We start from the raw sequence: 16,390 nt of genomic DNA, 5'->3' as shown, positions 1-16,390 counted from the left end.
ACTCTGGGGGTCTTTGACCGGGAGTTACAGATGGGTGTGATGCGCTAGACTTATTGTGGCTAGCGGTACCTGAATACCCCACAGCCTTCTACATGCCACTGCAGGTCACTGGCCATTTCCCTGTGTACCGCTAAATTTACAGTTATTATTGACGCGCCTGCCAGTTGAAGGTTATCAGGCATTTAGCAGGCAAGTACTTAGTGACATGAGGACGGTGGAAATGATGATCTAGCCATCAAATATCCATTTCCTACTACGTACTATCTATCTCGTGGATACCCTCTCCGACAGCCTCAATCCTCGTGCATAAAGCGATCCAAGGTCTTATTTCTTGCGATGGAGGCCCTGATTCGCTTGCCAAAGATCCATAGTGGAATTGTGAGCAGATTGACCCCAACGAAGACAGCCCCAAGGACGTTGAACACTGCCAGGACGCCATCACGAGCTAGCCAGTCATTAACAAAGTATGTCAACCCGAACGTGAGGAGGTTGCGGGCGTTGATTGCCACGAAAGCTGAACGAGTGATCAAGTCAGCGCATGGTTATAATGAGAAGTTCAGGTAACTGCTGCACGTACCTTCTTCGCTCAACTCTTTGTGAGCATCGATGACATAGCCAAACACACTGGCATTCGAGAAAGCCAAGCTCATGTTAGCCAACCCAAAAGTAAGTACCGGTCCGCTCCAGTGCGTCTGATAGTGAACCGTTGCTCCAAACCCAAAGAAACCAGCAACCCCAATCAAGAAAGAAATGATGATTGGCGGCAGTCGAAACTCTGGCTCATAAATACCGCGGTTCTTCTTCGCCAGCCACATGCAGACCCAGTCATTCATGGGACCCGAGATGATCTCGCCTATGAAGCTCAGTATGAACGGTGACAGAGAAATCAATCCGGTTTCGGATACCGAAAAGTTGTATGGCGGTGCTGTGAAGATCACTGCGTTAACCACACTGAAGACGACAATCCAAGTCAGGGTGACTCCGTAGAGCAGAAACGCCCAGAGCACCGCGGGATACCAAAACATCACGAACGGCCGCAGGAATATTTTCCATAGTGGTGTCTCTGTGTAGGTTCCAGTATAGAACCGCAGCGAGCGTAGAAAAGAATCTTTCTTTTCGGGCTGTGTCCCTGTCTCCGGGACTTCCACATTTTCCTCTTGCTCAACTTCTCCTTTCTTATCTAGCGATTTTTCGTTGGAATTGTTCGTCCCGGCCGCTCTTAGCCGTTCTTCCCAAGACTGTCTCCGATAAGCCGTCTCGGGAACGAAGAAAATAACGAGAGGTAGTAAAGCCCCAAATATGATGCCACACCATATTAACGTCCATTTCCAACCTTGGCCCTGAAAATGATGTTAGCGACCGCTGGGCAGTCATTGATGCTGGCTTACCTCAATGATATAACCAGCTACTAGCGCCCCACCGCTGATCCCGCACAGAAGGAACATATTCCAGATTGCAATTCTTGTGGCTCTCTCGTGGACGAAATACATATCTGCAATGGTGCATTGGACGAGGACTTCGTACGGGGCCATACCGACTCCGCTATAGATGCGGGATGCCAGGAAGGTAGGATAATCTTTCGAGACAGCTCCCCAGACACTGCCGGTAAGCATGATGATACTGGAAATCGCATATACAGGTCGTCGTCCAAGCTTCTTCGCTATCGGATTGAAGATGAAGAGAGACAGGCCGATCAATAAGATTACCCAAGCCGTAGCTTGTGAAAGTATATTGACCGTAACATTCAACTCAGCAGCGATCACAACGAACCCAGGTGATAGCATGGGGCCGTATGCTCCTACGACAGCAGCAGATAATCCGACAATCGTCAAAATAACGTCTTTCCGCCATGTTGGCCACTAGTTTGATATAAGCTTTTGACGCAATGGAACTCATATACTCAAGTACTCACATTGAGAGGATCATTTGGAGAGTCACTCGGTTGAGGAGCCAATATGATATGCGCATTCCGTCCATGGCCATGCTTTAATAGTTCTTGAGGAATCGTCCGATACTCGCTAGGGATATCACTGGAGTCGGTCAATGGAACTATTGTCGACAATTAGCAATGGCCTGGCAGCACAAAAGCAAGACTACATACCTGTGCCCGGCACATGGGTCATATGCTCTAAGAGAATTGAAATGTTAGAAATCATTGCCAACTGGAAATACTGCACTTATTCGTGTCTTTAGGAATGAAGCAAGGGTCTGCCAAGCCGTGGATTTAACCACTATGGAGTGCATACTGTCTTCAAGAATTCCCCAAACCATTTCGACGAGATATCATACAAAACAAATCAACATACACGAGGTTGATAACCATGGAACAAATACAACACCCAGAGCTCAGGGGATACGAATCTGGTTTTATAGGAACATACTTGTCCTGGTTCACCGTCTCTGTCAAGCAACTATTGCCAAGGTTGCAACTGTGTATGCACGCACCCCAATTATCATTTACCGTATATATCTGCGCCCGGATCCTGCCCAGCCCGACCTCTGCCCGACTTGCTCAAACCATTGCCCCAGCTGAGATCTCCAATCACTATGCACCCCGCACAGTGATAAGTGTGTAACCCGCTCTTTTGCCTGCTTCAAAACAATTGCCGGCAGTTGACGCAACCTCCCTGTGCGGGGAAAAGGGACTACGCGTTTTAAGCTGACATGTAGATCCCTGATGATAGTAGCTTTGATCAGTTGACCCTAGCATCAATGAATAACAGGATAAGTGAGTCTTGATGATTTCAGCTTGAGGGAAAATGGTTCCCGAATTCTGACCGAGGTGACGGTAATTAGTTCATGCCGAAGATAGCGTGGTGAGCTGATACATAAAGCTGTGCTTGGTGACGCTGGAGATGGAGTTGGAGAAAAACAAGGGCATACATTCAGTTAGATCCATCCTATCCTTGGTCATATATCCAAGCAAGCTAAAACATGTCACAATCTCCCCCCAAAACCGGCATTCGCGTACTGGTCGTAGGTGCAGGCTTCGCCGGCCTCACGGCAGCCATCGAGTGTCATCGCAAGGGTCATAGCGTAACTCTGCTTGAGAAGTTCCCCGAGCTCAAGCTCCTAGGAGATATCATCAGTTTCGGGCCTAACAGCTCTCGCATCTTCCAGCGATGGCCGGGCGTGGCGGAAAAGATGGACGCGCTCAGCCAGCGTTCTGATGGTCTCGAGATCAAGAACTGGCTTGGCGAGACGCTGCTCAAGCAAGTATGGTCAAAAGAACAGGAGGAATTCGGCATCCGATTTGATGGACATCGCGGCGAGTTCCATGAGATCGTGTACAAGCACGCTCTTGAAATCGGTGTCGATATAAGGCTAGGGGCACGTGTCGAGGACTATTTTGAGAGCGATGATGAGGCGGGTGTAGTGCTCGAGGGCGGCGAGAGGATCACGGCCAACATCGTGCTTGCGGCGGAGGGAGTCCGAAGTCCGGGGAGAAAGATCGTTCTTGGGTACGAGGACAAGCCCAAGGCGTCTGGGTACGCTGTGTATCGAGTTTGGTTTGACGCCGACGAGATTGCCAAGGACCCTGATTTGCGGTTCTTCACAGACAACGGCGATAAACACGTGGCGTGGCTTGGCCCCGATGTTCACTTCATCGCGGCGTCAGTAAAGAACGGTAAAGATTTCTCATGGGTCTGCACACACAAGGTTTGTCTATCTCATTTTTTGTCATCGCTCCTGTGATAGCTTCATTCTATATTTGCCTCGATCACGCACAATCTAATCACGTAACGACATATAGGACGAGGCGGATATCGAAGAAAGCTGGTCCCTTGAGGCGCCCCTCTCAGATGCGCGCAAGGTGCTCGAGGGCTGGGATCCCGTCGTCCAGAAGATCCTCGATTATACGCCCTCTCCACTCATCGACTGGAAGCTCGTGTACCGCGACCCACTACCCACCTGGATCTCAAGTCGTCGCCGGATAGCACTCATCGGGGATTCCGCACACCCGTTCCTGCCCACATCTATCCAAGGCGCCTCACAAGCCATGGAAGACGGTGCCACCATCGCCGTCTGTCTCTCACGAGCCCAGCAATACCAGAAAACCTACGGAAACGCGAAGAACAGCGACGGCGTGCAAGAAGCCATCGCGACGTTCGAAGCCATCCGGTACGAACGCGTGCGCTCGGCGCAGAAGACGGGCGAGCAGACGAGGGACATCTGGCACAAGGCGGACTTCGCAGCCGCCAAGAAAGACCCGCAGTCGCTCCGTCTGCGGCGCGAGGCGTGGCTCCTCGACTTTGACGCAGAGATGTACGCCGAGATGCACTACGAGGAGACGGCTGCCATGCTTCGTGCAAATCCGAACGGAGGCGTCCTCGGAGACACTCTGGAAGCGAGGAAGTTGCATATCCCTGAGGGAAAAGAGGGATATCTCGAGTACAACGAGGAGCCTGCTGATGTTGCCGCTCAAACGTCGGTAGAGGCTGTAATGGCATGAAACTCAAGGTTAGGTCTTAACGAAACAAGTCTTTCTTGTTTGAACTTTTAACATGTTTTTATTTGAAAGCTTTTGTTTAACTTTTTCCCTCCTTCTCTTGATGCCCCTTTCTAACCCCGACATTCTTCCCGAACCAGGATATTCATTTCCCGCTCAAACCTACATAACGCCTTTGTCGTTTCATGTTGTATATATATCTATACATATACATAGAAGAATAGAATGTGGTGGATATATACTAGGTGGATAGATGATAATGAAGAAAGTCGACTATTGATTTAGTCGAAATGCTGGAATGGGATTTATATGTTTTTTTGTCTTTCTTTTTTATAACGCCATGTCGCTGGTCTAGTTGTCTAGCATCAGGTATGCGAGGTACGGCCATCCTAAAGCCGCGGCCATACCGGGGAAGTAGCTGTTAATGTTACTATGATTAGCATTGTGTTGCTGAAATCTATAAAGGGGTGGTATCAGCATACATCAACATAGTCGCGCCTCTAGTTCGCAATATCCGTCCCCAATCAGCGGGGGCGTGACCAGCGGTGCTGTATTGCCTGGCTACCTGGGCCGACATGGGACTGCGGAAGGCCTGCTGCCATACGGGTGATGCTCTCAGAACTTGTCTTGAGGCTAGACGGGCGGCTTGAAGTGTGAGAGGCGACATCGTGTCTAGTGAAGAGATGGAGATGAGAGGAACCGCCGGGAGTGGAGTTATGTGATGATACAGGAGTGGAGAGGATGATCAAGAGACGTGTATGCTCTCGAGGGGTGAATTAAGTGATATTGTAATGATTTCACTGAGTGTCTGTTGTGTGACGAAGGAGCTGATCTATAAGTATAAGCTTGTCTGCATCGTATGACTGACAGACAACGTGGACGGTCAGCCTATATTTATATCGTCACTTTTTTAAACAGACAACGACCCGATTGCCGAGTCCCCATGACGCCAGGATGCGAACATGAGTCCCTACTGTACACTAACTTCCCTTTCCCAAAAGGTTCATGCAAATATTGGGCTGACGAGACTGAACGATCCGGGATCTGTTTGTCTAGGGCGGCCGAAACATACGATCAAGAATAAGGCTTGCAATTCAGTCGCCGACAATAGGACAACCCGGCAACCCGGAGTGACATGCTTGGCATAATGCACTCCATATTGCTTTACGTAGCCGGGTCTACTTAGGATGCGTACTAAGTATGGCAATCTTGTCATTCATGCCAAAGCCTGTGATGTAGATATCACATGAACTTTTGTTGTCTTTACGAAAATACCCGGCCACGAGAGCTCTGGACACATTCTGTCGGCGGGGTCCGGACAACTACAGCGCTGGGTAGCGGCGGAAATCGCAGTGGAGCGGGACTTCTATCGCCCGTATCGTGGGAAAAGATGTCTCGCTGTTGGTATGTCTTACAATACAATCTTTCTGATTGGATATTGGGCGAGCATAAGCGAGAAGACCGCAATCGGCAGCGGTGAATGTTGGTTCCAAGCAGTTCATAATTGGGAGGATTCGGGATGTGGTACGATGTGGTGTGATTGTAAAAGTAAGGGGAGCTGATGGCATAGGTACCCGATGGAGTGGGTCTCTGGGTTATTACCTGGACATTGAAGATTTTCCTTTAACTTCTCCCGGATCCCGTGTTCACTTATTTTGGGAGACATGGAAAGAATCGTTGTAATACCAACCTTCCGATGATATATACCTGTTCGCTTTCCGAACCTTTTGTGCTCCAGGCAGCACGACAAGCGTGGCTCATCAACATGGAATGTCTCTTCAATTTCACCCTGTTTGTATTACGGGGTTGATTCTTTACCTCCAATGTCGCATCAGACCGTGAAAAAGACAAGTAGCGGAAATATCTTTTCGAGATGACTCGTATCCACGACATCAAGACATATCTCTGACCGCCAGTTGGTGAGACTTTGTCGGGTAGTTATCGAGATGGCCCTCGACTGCTCAATCAAGTCCTCGCAGACTCGTTGGACGGGCGAAACAACAGCGCTGTTTTGTTTTCTTTCTACCAGGTTCTGCTCTTGTGGCAATTGAAGATGAATATCCAGTGATGATGAATCTGTCTGTCTGGTCGAGTCTTTCTGGATCTGGATCACTTACATAATATCTAGGACAGTTGCTCGCTCCGCATCAAGCGTGTCCCAAGTTAATTGGAGGAAGCAGTCCCCACAGTCGGAGGAGACAGCAGATAGGCACGACTTTGTCCAAAACATTATTCGCTCGAGTCGAGGCTTGAGAGTGCTTATCCTAGGGTCGTCTCTGCATTCGGCTATTTTTGGAGATTGCGAGGTTACCTACAACCAACGACCTCTTGTTATGATGCGAGCCAAAGTGCAAGAATGGAACGTGGGGTGTGAGATGGCAAGGCGTGGCGCATCCCATGATCTGGAGGCACATTGGAACCCGGGACCTACCTAGATTTGGGGAAGGCAGGGGGCGAAGGGGCCATCGCTAAATCAATAAAACGATCGCTGTAGATTAGATATTCGAATATAGGTAGATTTCGCCTCCCATCTGAACATGGTGAGGGCGGTAACCTCCTTTCGTACTTGGTACCTTGGTAAGCTTTTATATCAGATGAAGGCGCCTAAACTGGGCAGGCGCAGGAAACGCTGGGGACGGGTAGGCACGGACCAGCTTCCCAAGACTTCGTTGGTTAGTGCGTGCCATGGGCAACCACGACCTGGACCTGGGATTGTTGGTCTGGAGGTACCTACATACCTATCTACTTACGAAGTATTTAGTTGCATCTATCACTTTAACAGCCATTTCACCTCTGTGACCTGCCAAGACTTTACATGACCAATTAGAAGCATAGATATCTCTCGCACTTGTACCCCACTTAAACAGATAACTGCAAGTACAGAAAGCTACACTAGCTTTGGTGTCCCTTGGGTGACGACTTAGGTATTGGCAAAGTTGATCCACTAGCATGGGTACGAAGAAACATAGCACGTGATTAAGACTGGGTCAGTAAGGTCACGGAGGTGAAATGGTAGTTAAAGTGATATTGAACCGAATCTCGTTTTGTACAAGTTGCCCCATACAGCACTGCACCTGTTATGGCCATGCCTCTGCACCAGAGGTGCTCTCTGCCTAATCTCCATAGATAGGTAATGATTTCTGCTTCTCTTGCTGATATCGTCCGTTCATTGTGCCTCTCTACGTTCGTCGTCGTGGTACTTGCCACACTCTGCTCTGTCAGCGGCTGGCTGCTGGCTTCCCACGTCCAGGAACCGCGCCCGTACGGTATCTCCGATTCGAGACGGGACAGCCAGACCAACCAAACGATTGGTGACGGGAGGCGCCTCGTCTACGCGCCTCCATTGAATTCTATAGCCGCCATCTGCAAGGCTAGGTGTTACGAAGCATAGCGAGTATCATCCTGGTCATCGGCATTTGCCATCACTGGCGACATAAATATCAGCGTTGTCGGCAACAGACAAATATTGGTCGCTATGACCTAGGAGTTTGCTTCTCCTGATGCACTCGGATCGTATAGGTCAGGCCCTCTCATTTTATTGTCTCTAGTTTCTTATCTTTTCAGATTCACGTTCTGTTGGTTGAGTCGATGATGAGCAAAAGGTAAAAGGTCCGACTGCAAAGTGGAGCTCCTGGTTTTGAATTGCATACACGCCGCAGTGAGACAATCCTTGTCTAATAACGCGTCTTGCTTTCTCTCATAATTGCACGCCAAATATCTACCTCTCGATACAGTTGGCTGCAAGAGAACAAGATAAATTTCAAACAGCAGTATTTCTAATCTGTTGTGGCTACTACATGGAGCTCGACCTTGCTATTACTTCCCTACCAAGGTTGAGCCAAAGGCTGTGGCGGAGAGACATCGCCGAGTATTTTCTCTCTCGGCCGGTTGTGTGTTGTGATTCGAAGCCGCCGTTTCCCCGCAGGCTGAGGTGCATATAAAAACTGAAAAGACCTGAGGCTGGCCAAACAGAATTCGTCCTATGTTATAAATTCTCCATAACCCTACATTTTAGGCCTTTTCAGCTAACCATACCTAATATCCTAGGTTTTACCACATTCGTATAACATCTGGTCCTGAATGCCGATCATATAATCTGCCAGAACAAAATCCTTGCAAAGCAATTTTTCTCGTCGCTTTTTGAGTCATCATAACACTTCATTAGTTTCCTAAGGTGTAGGTAACAACAATTCACCTCAGTGGCATGGTCTCCTTCTTATCCAGCTTTGTCTCCCCACTTCCTGTTCTCTCTCCCTGGTGGAAGGCGATGCCAAGTTGTGTTCTTGTTCCGGTGGCAAAACAACTGTCATGCAACCTAAACCCCGAAAACATCGTTGCTCACGCTACTCAATTTCTACATAATAGTGCCACGCAGATGAATAATTGGGAGAGGTATCACCAGTGGCAGCTCTTGCCAGCGACATGACAGCCTGTTTAATAGAAACACCATAACTGCAAACAGGAAGCTAGCTAACCACGTAAATGTCGGTTTGCACATGGGTGAATGGCCTGGCATAGAAATAGCTCTGACGACGGGCCCCGGTTGTAGCTAAGGCGATACCAGGACATCGGAAGAGCCAGCTACAGTATCTTACTATGGATCCACACCAACTACAGAAATGCAAATGGACAGGAGGCTGTCCGAACAATACTATTATCGGAGGCCCGTACTGCCATGACCACAGGAGACAGTATTATGAAATTCGACACCCACAGCCAGACAAGAACGACAATTTCTGCAGTTCCTCGTCTATACCAAGCATCCCTAAGGACTCTGCGGCAACACGGTTGGGAAATAGATCGACTGAAAATGGATCGCTCAATAGCCCCTACGCTTCCAGAGTACCACCCCCAAAACTCGACAAGAAGCAATTTCAGGATATCAAGCATGTTGCACGAAAGAGTGTCAAATCGTCTTTGAGCTCTGGACAACCTCAGGCTTCCCCAGTAGCTGCTGTACAGATGTTGCCTTCAGATCTGCCATCTGCGAACCCACGGCCTTTAAAGAGACAACGCGTCTCAGGTGTGCCAAATTTATCTGAGCCACGACCAAAGTCAAATAGTTCGTTCTCTGAGAATGGCATTCCTCCATTGTCTAAAAGAGGTATGTTGAGACAGTCCGAAGAGAGAACTTATAAACTTAGTGCGATAGACGATTTTGCACTTCGACCTAAGAAGAAAGATGCCGTAATTGAGCCGGCGAGGTCAAATACGTACAATGACCAACGACAGTCATCCCGAGGCGACACTCGTCCCAGCAGTTCCGGCCGGCAACCGGCGCCGGTCTCGAATCAACAGCCTCAAAGCAACGGTCTTAATGGGCTTGCTCATCCTGGATCTCCCGTGATTATAGCTGATGATTCAGGAAGTACATTACCACGGCCCAAGCCTCAGCCTCAGCCTCAGCCTCCCCCAAAGAATTTTATCCCAAATGGAACCCCGGAGGTGGGTCGTCCAATACCCAAGCCGCTGCTTGATGGGAAAACCGAGCTATTTCGCGAAAAAGTGAATGTTGTGACACCAAGTAACAAACAAGGTCGGGAGGGGCCAATCCAGCCGGGCGGTGTTGCTCAAGTTAAACATGGCCCCTCTGCTTCTGTTGAACAAACCTCGAAGAAAATATACGCCCAAAAGGCCCCGCAGAGCACGATCCCAAGCCCTTCCACTGTACAAGATACTTCTCGACCTCGGCAGCCTAATGGATTGTCTCCCAAATCATCGGGCGATAAACAGAGGGTGACTGCACCAACTCAAAATAATGGCTTGGGGCCCGTGTCTGTGAATTCTTCCAACACTTCCATACACCCGCAGCTACCGCCTACCAAGCAGCATCAGCCTGTTAATGGAGTTCGTCAAGCTTCTGTTGAAGAAGGAAACTCGATACCAATAAAAGGTTGGACTCCGATCAACTTAGTTCGAAAGGACTCAAAACCGGAGCAAAGTCCAATCACAAAGGCCACCAAGACCAAGCAAATTACACCTGTCCCCGAGGTAATAAGCCCTGTCCCTCAGGAAACGAGACTCGTATCACCAGATCAAAATCATAACATGCAGTCACCTGTGCCACTTGTGCCACCAGTACAGATCATGCAATCCACACCTGCTACTACACCTGTTACCGTGACTGAAACAAGCGAACCGCCTTCATCAAGGGGCCAGGGGCCTTTGTCAGCTTTGTTAGGCGATCGAGAATGGAAAAAGATGTCTCCTGAAGAACGGCGACTCTTCTGGGTTTCTCAGCACGATGCAGATGCATTCGATGCTCAGATATATAGCGAGAATAACCGACCATTTCGGCCTGGAGACAAATTATTCGGACTACCAGAAGATGAGTTGCCCCCACGGCCGAAGCGTGCCGCAACGCACTTTGATTACATTGACCCGAGACCCTCGGTGCCCGTTTACCGGTTTGAGGAGTGGTATGAAAAGAAACAGGACGAGATTAAGAGTCGTGGCGGCCGCAAGGCAAACTTTGGGAAGGCGGTCAAGCGACTGGCCCAGCAAAAAAGTGAAGCATCGAATCTCAGCCAGAAGACACAAGCCGCGGTACCCCAGCGGGTGCAGGATAACCCGAAATGGCTGGCCGCACTAGACATCTTGAAGCAAATCGAGGCTCAAAATCGAGCGAAGAAGAGAAGGGCAAGGCTCGCCAAGCAAAAAGAGACGCCGGCGTCGGCAAATGATTCCTTCTTCGCCTGTAGACATGGAATTAAGCAACTCAGCATCAGCGATTGAACGGCTGGCGAATCACCAGAACTGCACTTCATGATCATTTACTTGCACGCACATGGCAATGTGGCTGCGCCGTCTGTTGAACGAATTCTTGCACGATACGGCCGCACACGACTTCTATATACCCCCGGCGTCCCGTGACGTCTTGTCTTTTATTTTTTATTTTTCATTCGCGAAAACCACGGCCATCTCGCGTCTTCCGTATACGAATGAATGAGACGAGACGAATTGAATGATGACGGTGGAAGGAATTGCAAGGGCTGTTTCCAAAAATAGAGGGGCATAGCACTAGGAGGAAGGAACAACCTTGTCTGGTATCGTCTTGAGGAAGGACGGCCTGGAAATGCGGATGGATGGATCATATACACTTATGCATACTCGATACCTAGGTGGACGTTATATAAAGCCTGTCTACCCTATCTATATACCCGAGTCCTCACTCGCGGCCCTTCTTGACCAGTCCCCAGAAAGTCAGTAGGGTTACCTAGGTATGTAGGTAGTTGCTTGGTAGGTAATTACGGTCAATCAGTCAGTCAGTCAGTCAGTCAATATCTAAGCCGGTGAGACGAAAAAACAACCGCATGATTTTCGTCTACGCGATGAATAAACTGCCTTCTATAACCTGAAGGCTCTGGATCTATTTTTTTTGGTGAAATCCTTTTTTCTATTCATACATTTATTTCATTTGCGCTATAATTGATAGATACATTTGAACAACTATGATTTCTGAGACAACAAGTTCAAGGCGCTGCCCGCAAGTATGAACTCCGCTTGATCGCGGCTCACGGCGTGTTTCGTGGGGATCAGGGTCTCCTCGCCGGTGCGGAAATTCTTGACGCGCAGCGAGACGTCGCCTTTTCCGCCGTTGCGCAACATGTCCAGCAAGCCGACTGTCTCGACCTCGTCGCAGGCGTTGATGCGGTCGTAGTCGGCCTCGTTTGCGAATGTCAGGGGTACCACGCCCTGCTTCTTGAGGTTCGTCTCGTGGATGCGGGCGAAGCTCTTGGTGAGCACCACGCGGGCGCCCAGGTATCGGGGTTGCAACGCGGCGTGCTCGCGCGCGCTTCCCTCGCCGTAGTTGTGCTCGGCGACGACGAGCCAAGGCTGTGAGGCGTCCCGCCAGCGCTGCGCGAGCTCAGGGATGGTGTGTTTGGAGCCGTCCGTATCATAAGCGACGTTGACCTCGCCTGTTTCGGCGTTGGTCGCTGTGTTTAGCGTGTTGGCGCTGATGTTGGGAAGGTGCCCCTTGTATTTCAGCCAAGGCCCGGCAGCGGAGATGGTGTCAGTGGTGCACTTGCCCGTTACCTTCACGAGCACTTTCATGCCCTTCAGTTCGGACGCAGGGAATGGCTCAAAGGGCTCCAGGAGAGCAAGACGGGATGAGCTGGGGGAGATGGCAATTTCAACGGACGGGTCTGGGGCCGATGTTATGGGTCGGAACTCTTCCCGTGCGATTTCAAACGGCTGTAGGGGAATTTCCTTGCCTGAGGGTGGCGTGAAGCGGAACTCCTTGCCGTCAGCTGTCTGCAGAGAATCTGTCATGGGGTTGAAGGTAGTGCTACCCGCGAATGTCATAGCCGTGACAATCTCGGGAGACGCTAAGAAGTTCATCGTGTCTAGGTTGCCGTCGTTGCGGCCCCGGAAGTTGCGGTTATACGAGGTAAGGATAGCATTAGGAGTGCCCTTCTCGACTCCATCTTGGCGCTTCCATTGACCGATGCAAGGACCACAAGCGTTCGAAAGTACCGTGCCGCCAGCTTCCTTGAAAGTGTCAAGAGGTCCATCTCGGCGCAAAGTTTCCCTAATCTGGTCACTTCCAGGGGTGATGTAGAAGTCAGACGCTGGTTTCACGCCAGCTTCTAAAGCCTCGCGGACCATGCTTTCTACACGAGTCATATCCTCATAGGAACTGTTTGTGCAGCTACCTATCAGACCGGCTGAAAGCTTTTCGGGCCATTTCTCGTCTTGTACTGTTTTCTTAAACTGGGATAACGGCGTAGATAGATCAGGGGTGAAGGGGCCATTGATGTGAGGTTCTAATGTAGCTAGATCGATCGTAATAACATCATCGTAGTGAGCACCCTCATCGGCCCTTAAGGAGATAAGGTCGGAGAATTTCTTAGCCTCAGCAGCTACATCACGTCGGTGGGTAGATTCGAGGTATCGCACATGGGCTGAGTTGAATGGGAAGATCGAGGTTGTGGCGCCAACTTCGGCTCCCATGTTGCAGACGGTGGCCATGCCTGTGCAGCTAAGCGTCTCGACGCCAGGTCCAAAGTACTCAATAATGTAGCCAGTACCACCACGAACTGTTAATTGTCCTGCGAGGTTCAGGATAATATCTTTCGGCGAAGCCCAGCCGCTGAGCTTGTTGATCAGCTTCACACCGAGGACGCGAGGTGCCTTCAATTCCCAAGGCGCACCAACGAGGGCTTCAACGGCATCAGCACCACCAACGCCAATCGCGATGGTTGAGAGACCTCCAGCGTTAGGCGTGTGGCTATCGGTACCCAGCATCATAAGACCAGGGGCGGCATAGTTCTCGAGGACACTCTGGTGGATGATACCAGCGCCAGGTGGCCAGAATTCTATGCCGTACTTCTTTCCGGCAGACTCCAGGAAATCGAAGACTTCTTGGTTCATCTTAATGCCGGACTCCAGATCAGACTTCGCGCCGTTTTCACCAACAATAAGGTGGTCGCAGTGGATACTCGCAGGGATAGCAGTTGTAGGCAGGTTGCAGGTCATGAACTGGAGAAGGGCCATTTGGGCCGAGGCATCCTGCATGGCGACGCGGTCAGGTTTGAGCTTTAGATTGGCGGTGCCCCGAATGTCTCGTCCGCCGTTTGTGTTGGTCAGCAATGACTCCTCAGCATTGTCCAGATGGCTATAGAGGATCTTCTCGGCCAGGGTGAGAGCGCTACCCCTCCCGAGGACTTCCTTGACCTTTTCATAGTTCTTGACGAGCTTAAGATAGGGCGGGATCCGTGGGTTCGAGGTTTCGAATGTAGGGGTCGCAAACGATCGGGGGCGTGTGACGTCTCCTCGGCGGCTTCGTGCTATTAATTGCTAAGAAAATGTGTCAATACTAGATGATCTAGGCACTGGACAAGGAAGGAGGCTAAAGACAAAACTCACCCGAAGGCTCGCGCCTCGACGGCCTGCGATCTCAATTGCCCTCATGCTTCAAACAGCGCATATCAACCTGATCGGCAGTGTCAATGTTTCCAAAGTCGCGAGAAAGCCAAGTCAAGAAAATCCCACGGGTATTTTGACAATACGACATCTCTGATTGGTTGGGTGTCAAGGCGTGCTGCGATGCCGGAGGGGCGACACAACGGCATAACGGAGCTGTGTCGCTGAGCGTTAGTCGGGTGGTAGCCGCGTGCCGGCGTCTGCTATCGGGGACCCCTCGGTGAGCGATAGAGGATGCTAGCCACCATAGGTTAGCGCACCGGAGGGTGCTACCTACAGCGGCGTGACAACGCTAATACCACTGTTGTTCGCGCCTAGACTCCTCCCTACGAAGTACGAAGTATGTAGGCCCCTACCTAGGAAGGCATCTTCTACATAGGGAATAACCTGCTCTCACATCTCGAATATGTGTACATGACCATATGAAGTCCAAAGGCTAGAAAAACCTTTTCTTTTTCTTGTCTCACTTCTGGGGTAACATGTTTACACCCAATAGAAGATCACATTCCAACTAGCGCGAGAGCCTTAAGCGATGGAAACCAATTGTGGTTAATTCCCTGAGGTAGAGCGTTGGTCAATGTAACCCCAAGTACTACTAAAAACTTAATCAGCATGCGAGCAGCAGGAGTGCCAAGTCGACGGGCAAGTCCAGGTAACTTGGAGGGTTGATTGGATGTCTATTTCTGATGTGTCCAAGGACGAATCTTGGTTCAGCAAGGTACTGGTGCTGTCTGTGATCAGCTCTACTGTAGCTTCATTAGTTGATCTGCCGTAGCCTGCCGGTTGATCCTGGGAGTTTCAGCTGTTCCACTGCGCAAAGCCTAGCTGCATAATCATATGAGGGCAAATAAGAGACAGACCGCTGAGGGTACGCATACTTGGACACAATGCCTTCCTCGACATGGCTGTAAAAAAAAGACTTCATGAGTCTAGGTATCCCAGAGTCAAATCATTTAACCCTCAAGACTACGAATGTAGTAAATAGGTGGATCACCGGAAATCACATGATTCTGGTGAATGCAAGTAGTGCTGCAAATGATCGTCCGGTCAGAGAGGATCTCTGTTAAGGATGAGTATTACGATTTTGTGTTATCTATGCTGAACTAGCAGTGCCAATGCTGCATCATGCTGGAGAAGGCCTAGAATACCTATACCTAATAGATATCAGACTCTCCTACGTACTTTGTGTGTTTAGAGGTCTACCCTAGTGGTGCTACACTTGTATCCCATGACACCGCAAAGTCACGGTATGGCGCCGTCGATTAAATAAAAGAAAGTAGATATCCCCCCTATGATGTCTGCCTGGCGAAAGGTGAGGGTCATATTCCATGTCGATATTGTGCCGCAAGTCTCTTATGCCATTAATTATTGGCCTCAAAGGCTCGGCACGCAGCAGGTTGTGTTGCAAGTAGGTGTCACTGCATTGTTTGTGCGTAGGTAACCTGCATTTTGGGGCATACTTGAGTTAGTATATCACCGCATCATCTCCAGTTTGAACTCTTGGAAGTTAGGGTCAAGCCCAACAGCGCCGCCGCCTTTGCGCTTTTGGCGGTGAGCGCTGAACCTCCAATGACGAGATGGGGAAAACTCTGCCCCTCGCTGGCGACAGCTAATAACGCACACAGCTGAGGAGGGCGATGCCTATACGTTCCTCCTATACTCATCACAAGTACAGCCTCCCACACACGCCGTCGGTCCGGCCAAACCGAGACTAACTGGATCCAGTAGCTGAGTGCAACAAACCAGTTCCCACTCGTTCTGTCTGTCTTAGTATGAGTACTTACAACTGCCTGCGGCACGAATGGCTCGTATGTTCAAACCTTTTCAAGAGTGCTTGCTGCTGTGGTGACTGATTGGTACAGACATTTTCATCGGTGAGGATGGGGAGATGGTCAAGATATCCATCGTATCACGCTTGGACGTAGACTGTAGTCTGGACGTAAAACAGTAGGTCCCGGGTGTCCTGGGTAGATATAGACACTACTGCAAAGAAGATGCGGTACCTCTTAGTAG

General features: G+C 49.9%; 5 protein-coding genes across 5 annotated transcripts; 2 read left to right on the top strand and 3 right to left on the bottom strand.

Moving 5' to 3' along the window:
• Positions 1-7: 7 nt before the first annotated feature.
• Positions 8-2,498, bottom strand: F5B22DRAFT_508013 (major facilitator superfamily domain-containing protein). The gene is made up of 6 exons (XM_047972501.1): positions 2,247-2,498; positions 2,102-2,128; positions 1,913-2,049; positions 1,389-1,859; positions 578-1,340; positions 8-514 (listed from the first exon to the last, which is right to left on the bottom strand). The coding sequence occupies exons 1-6, from the start codon at positions 2,269-2,271 to the stop codon at positions 294-296; spliced, it is 1,644 nt and encodes a 547-aa protein (XP_047833895.1). The 5' UTR covers positions 2,272-2,498; the 3' UTR covers positions 8-293.
• Positions 2,499-2,734: 236 nt separating this feature from the next.
• On the top strand, positions 2,735-4,826 carry F5B22DRAFT_508083 (putative monooxygenase). Its single transcript, XM_047972502.1, has 3 exons — positions 2,735-3,660; positions 3,755-4,461; positions 4,591-4,826. The coding sequence occupies exons 1-2, from the start codon at positions 2,935-2,937 to the stop codon at positions 4,451-4,453; spliced, it is 1,425 nt and encodes a 474-aa protein (XP_047833894.1). The 5' UTR covers positions 2,735-2,934; the 3' UTR covers positions 4,454-4,461; positions 4,591-4,826.
• F5B22DRAFT_643461 (uncharacterized protein) lies at positions 4,802-5,117 on the bottom strand (the record flags this gene model as incomplete). The annotated part of the gene is made up of 2 exons (XM_047978277.1): positions 4,802-4,868; positions 4,939-5,117. The coding sequence occupies 2 exons, from the start codon at positions 5,115-5,117 to the stop codon at positions 4,802-4,804; spliced, it is 246 nt and encodes an 81-aa protein (XP_047833893.1).
• Positions 5,118-8,296: 3,179 nt separating this feature from the next.
• F5B22DRAFT_507941 (uncharacterized protein) lies at positions 8,297-11,260 on the top strand. The gene is made up of 3 exons (XM_047972500.1): positions 8,297-8,434; positions 8,498-8,626; positions 8,859-11,260. The coding sequence occupies exon 3, from the start codon at positions 9,047-9,049 to the stop codon at positions 11,183-11,185; it is 2,139 nt and encodes a 712-aa protein (XP_047833892.1). The 5' UTR covers positions 8,297-8,434; positions 8,498-8,626; positions 8,859-9,046; the 3' UTR covers positions 11,186-11,260.
• Positions 11,261-11,899: 639 nt separating this feature from the next.
• F5B22DRAFT_643459 (aconitase family-domain-containing protein) lies at positions 11,900-14,365 on the bottom strand (the record flags this gene model as incomplete). The annotated part of the gene is made up of 2 exons (XM_047978276.1): positions 11,900-14,251; positions 14,321-14,365. The coding sequence occupies 2 exons, from the start codon at positions 14,363-14,365 to the stop codon at positions 11,900-11,902; spliced, it is 2,397 nt and encodes a 798-aa protein (XP_047833891.1).
• Positions 14,366-16,390: the final 2,025 nt, after the last annotated feature.

Source organism: Xylaria bambusicola (genome assembly GCF_022495145.1).
Source record: "Xylaria bambusicola strain CBS 139988 unplaced genomic scaffold F5B22scaffold_7, whole genome shotgun sequence".
Classification (NCBI taxonomy): Eukaryota; Fungi; Ascomycota; class Sordariomycetes; order Xylariales; family Xylariaceae; genus Xylaria; species Xylaria bambusicola.
Note: the sequence above shows the minus strand (reverse complement) of the source record. Positions and strands in the feature narration are given on the sequence as shown.

Bases quoted from the DNA above. Each gene is read 5' to 3' on its own strand.
- F5B22DRAFT_508013 (XM_047972501.1), bottom strand. From the start codon at position 2,271: ATGGTTTGGGGAATTCTTGAAGACA. The intron at 2,050-2,101 runs GTATGTAGTCTT...TGTCGACAATAG, and splicing joins GACCCATGTGCCGGGCACAG to TTCCATTGACCGACTCCAGT. The intron at 515-577 runs GTACGTGCAGCA...TCACTCGTTCAG, and splicing joins CAAAGAGTTGAGCGAAGAAG to CTTTCGTGGCAATCAACGCC.
- F5B22DRAFT_508083 (XM_047972502.1), top strand. From the start codon at position 2,935: ATGTCACAATCTCCCCCCAAAACCGGCATTCGCGTACTGGTCGTAGGT. The intron at 3,661-3,754 runs GTTTGTCTATCT...AACGACATATAG, and splicing joins CATGGGTCTGCACACACAAG to GACGAGGCGGATATCGAAGA.
- F5B22DRAFT_507941 (XM_047972500.1), top strand. From the start codon at position 9,047: ATGGATCCACACCAACTACAGAAATGCAAATGGACAGGAGGCTGTCCG.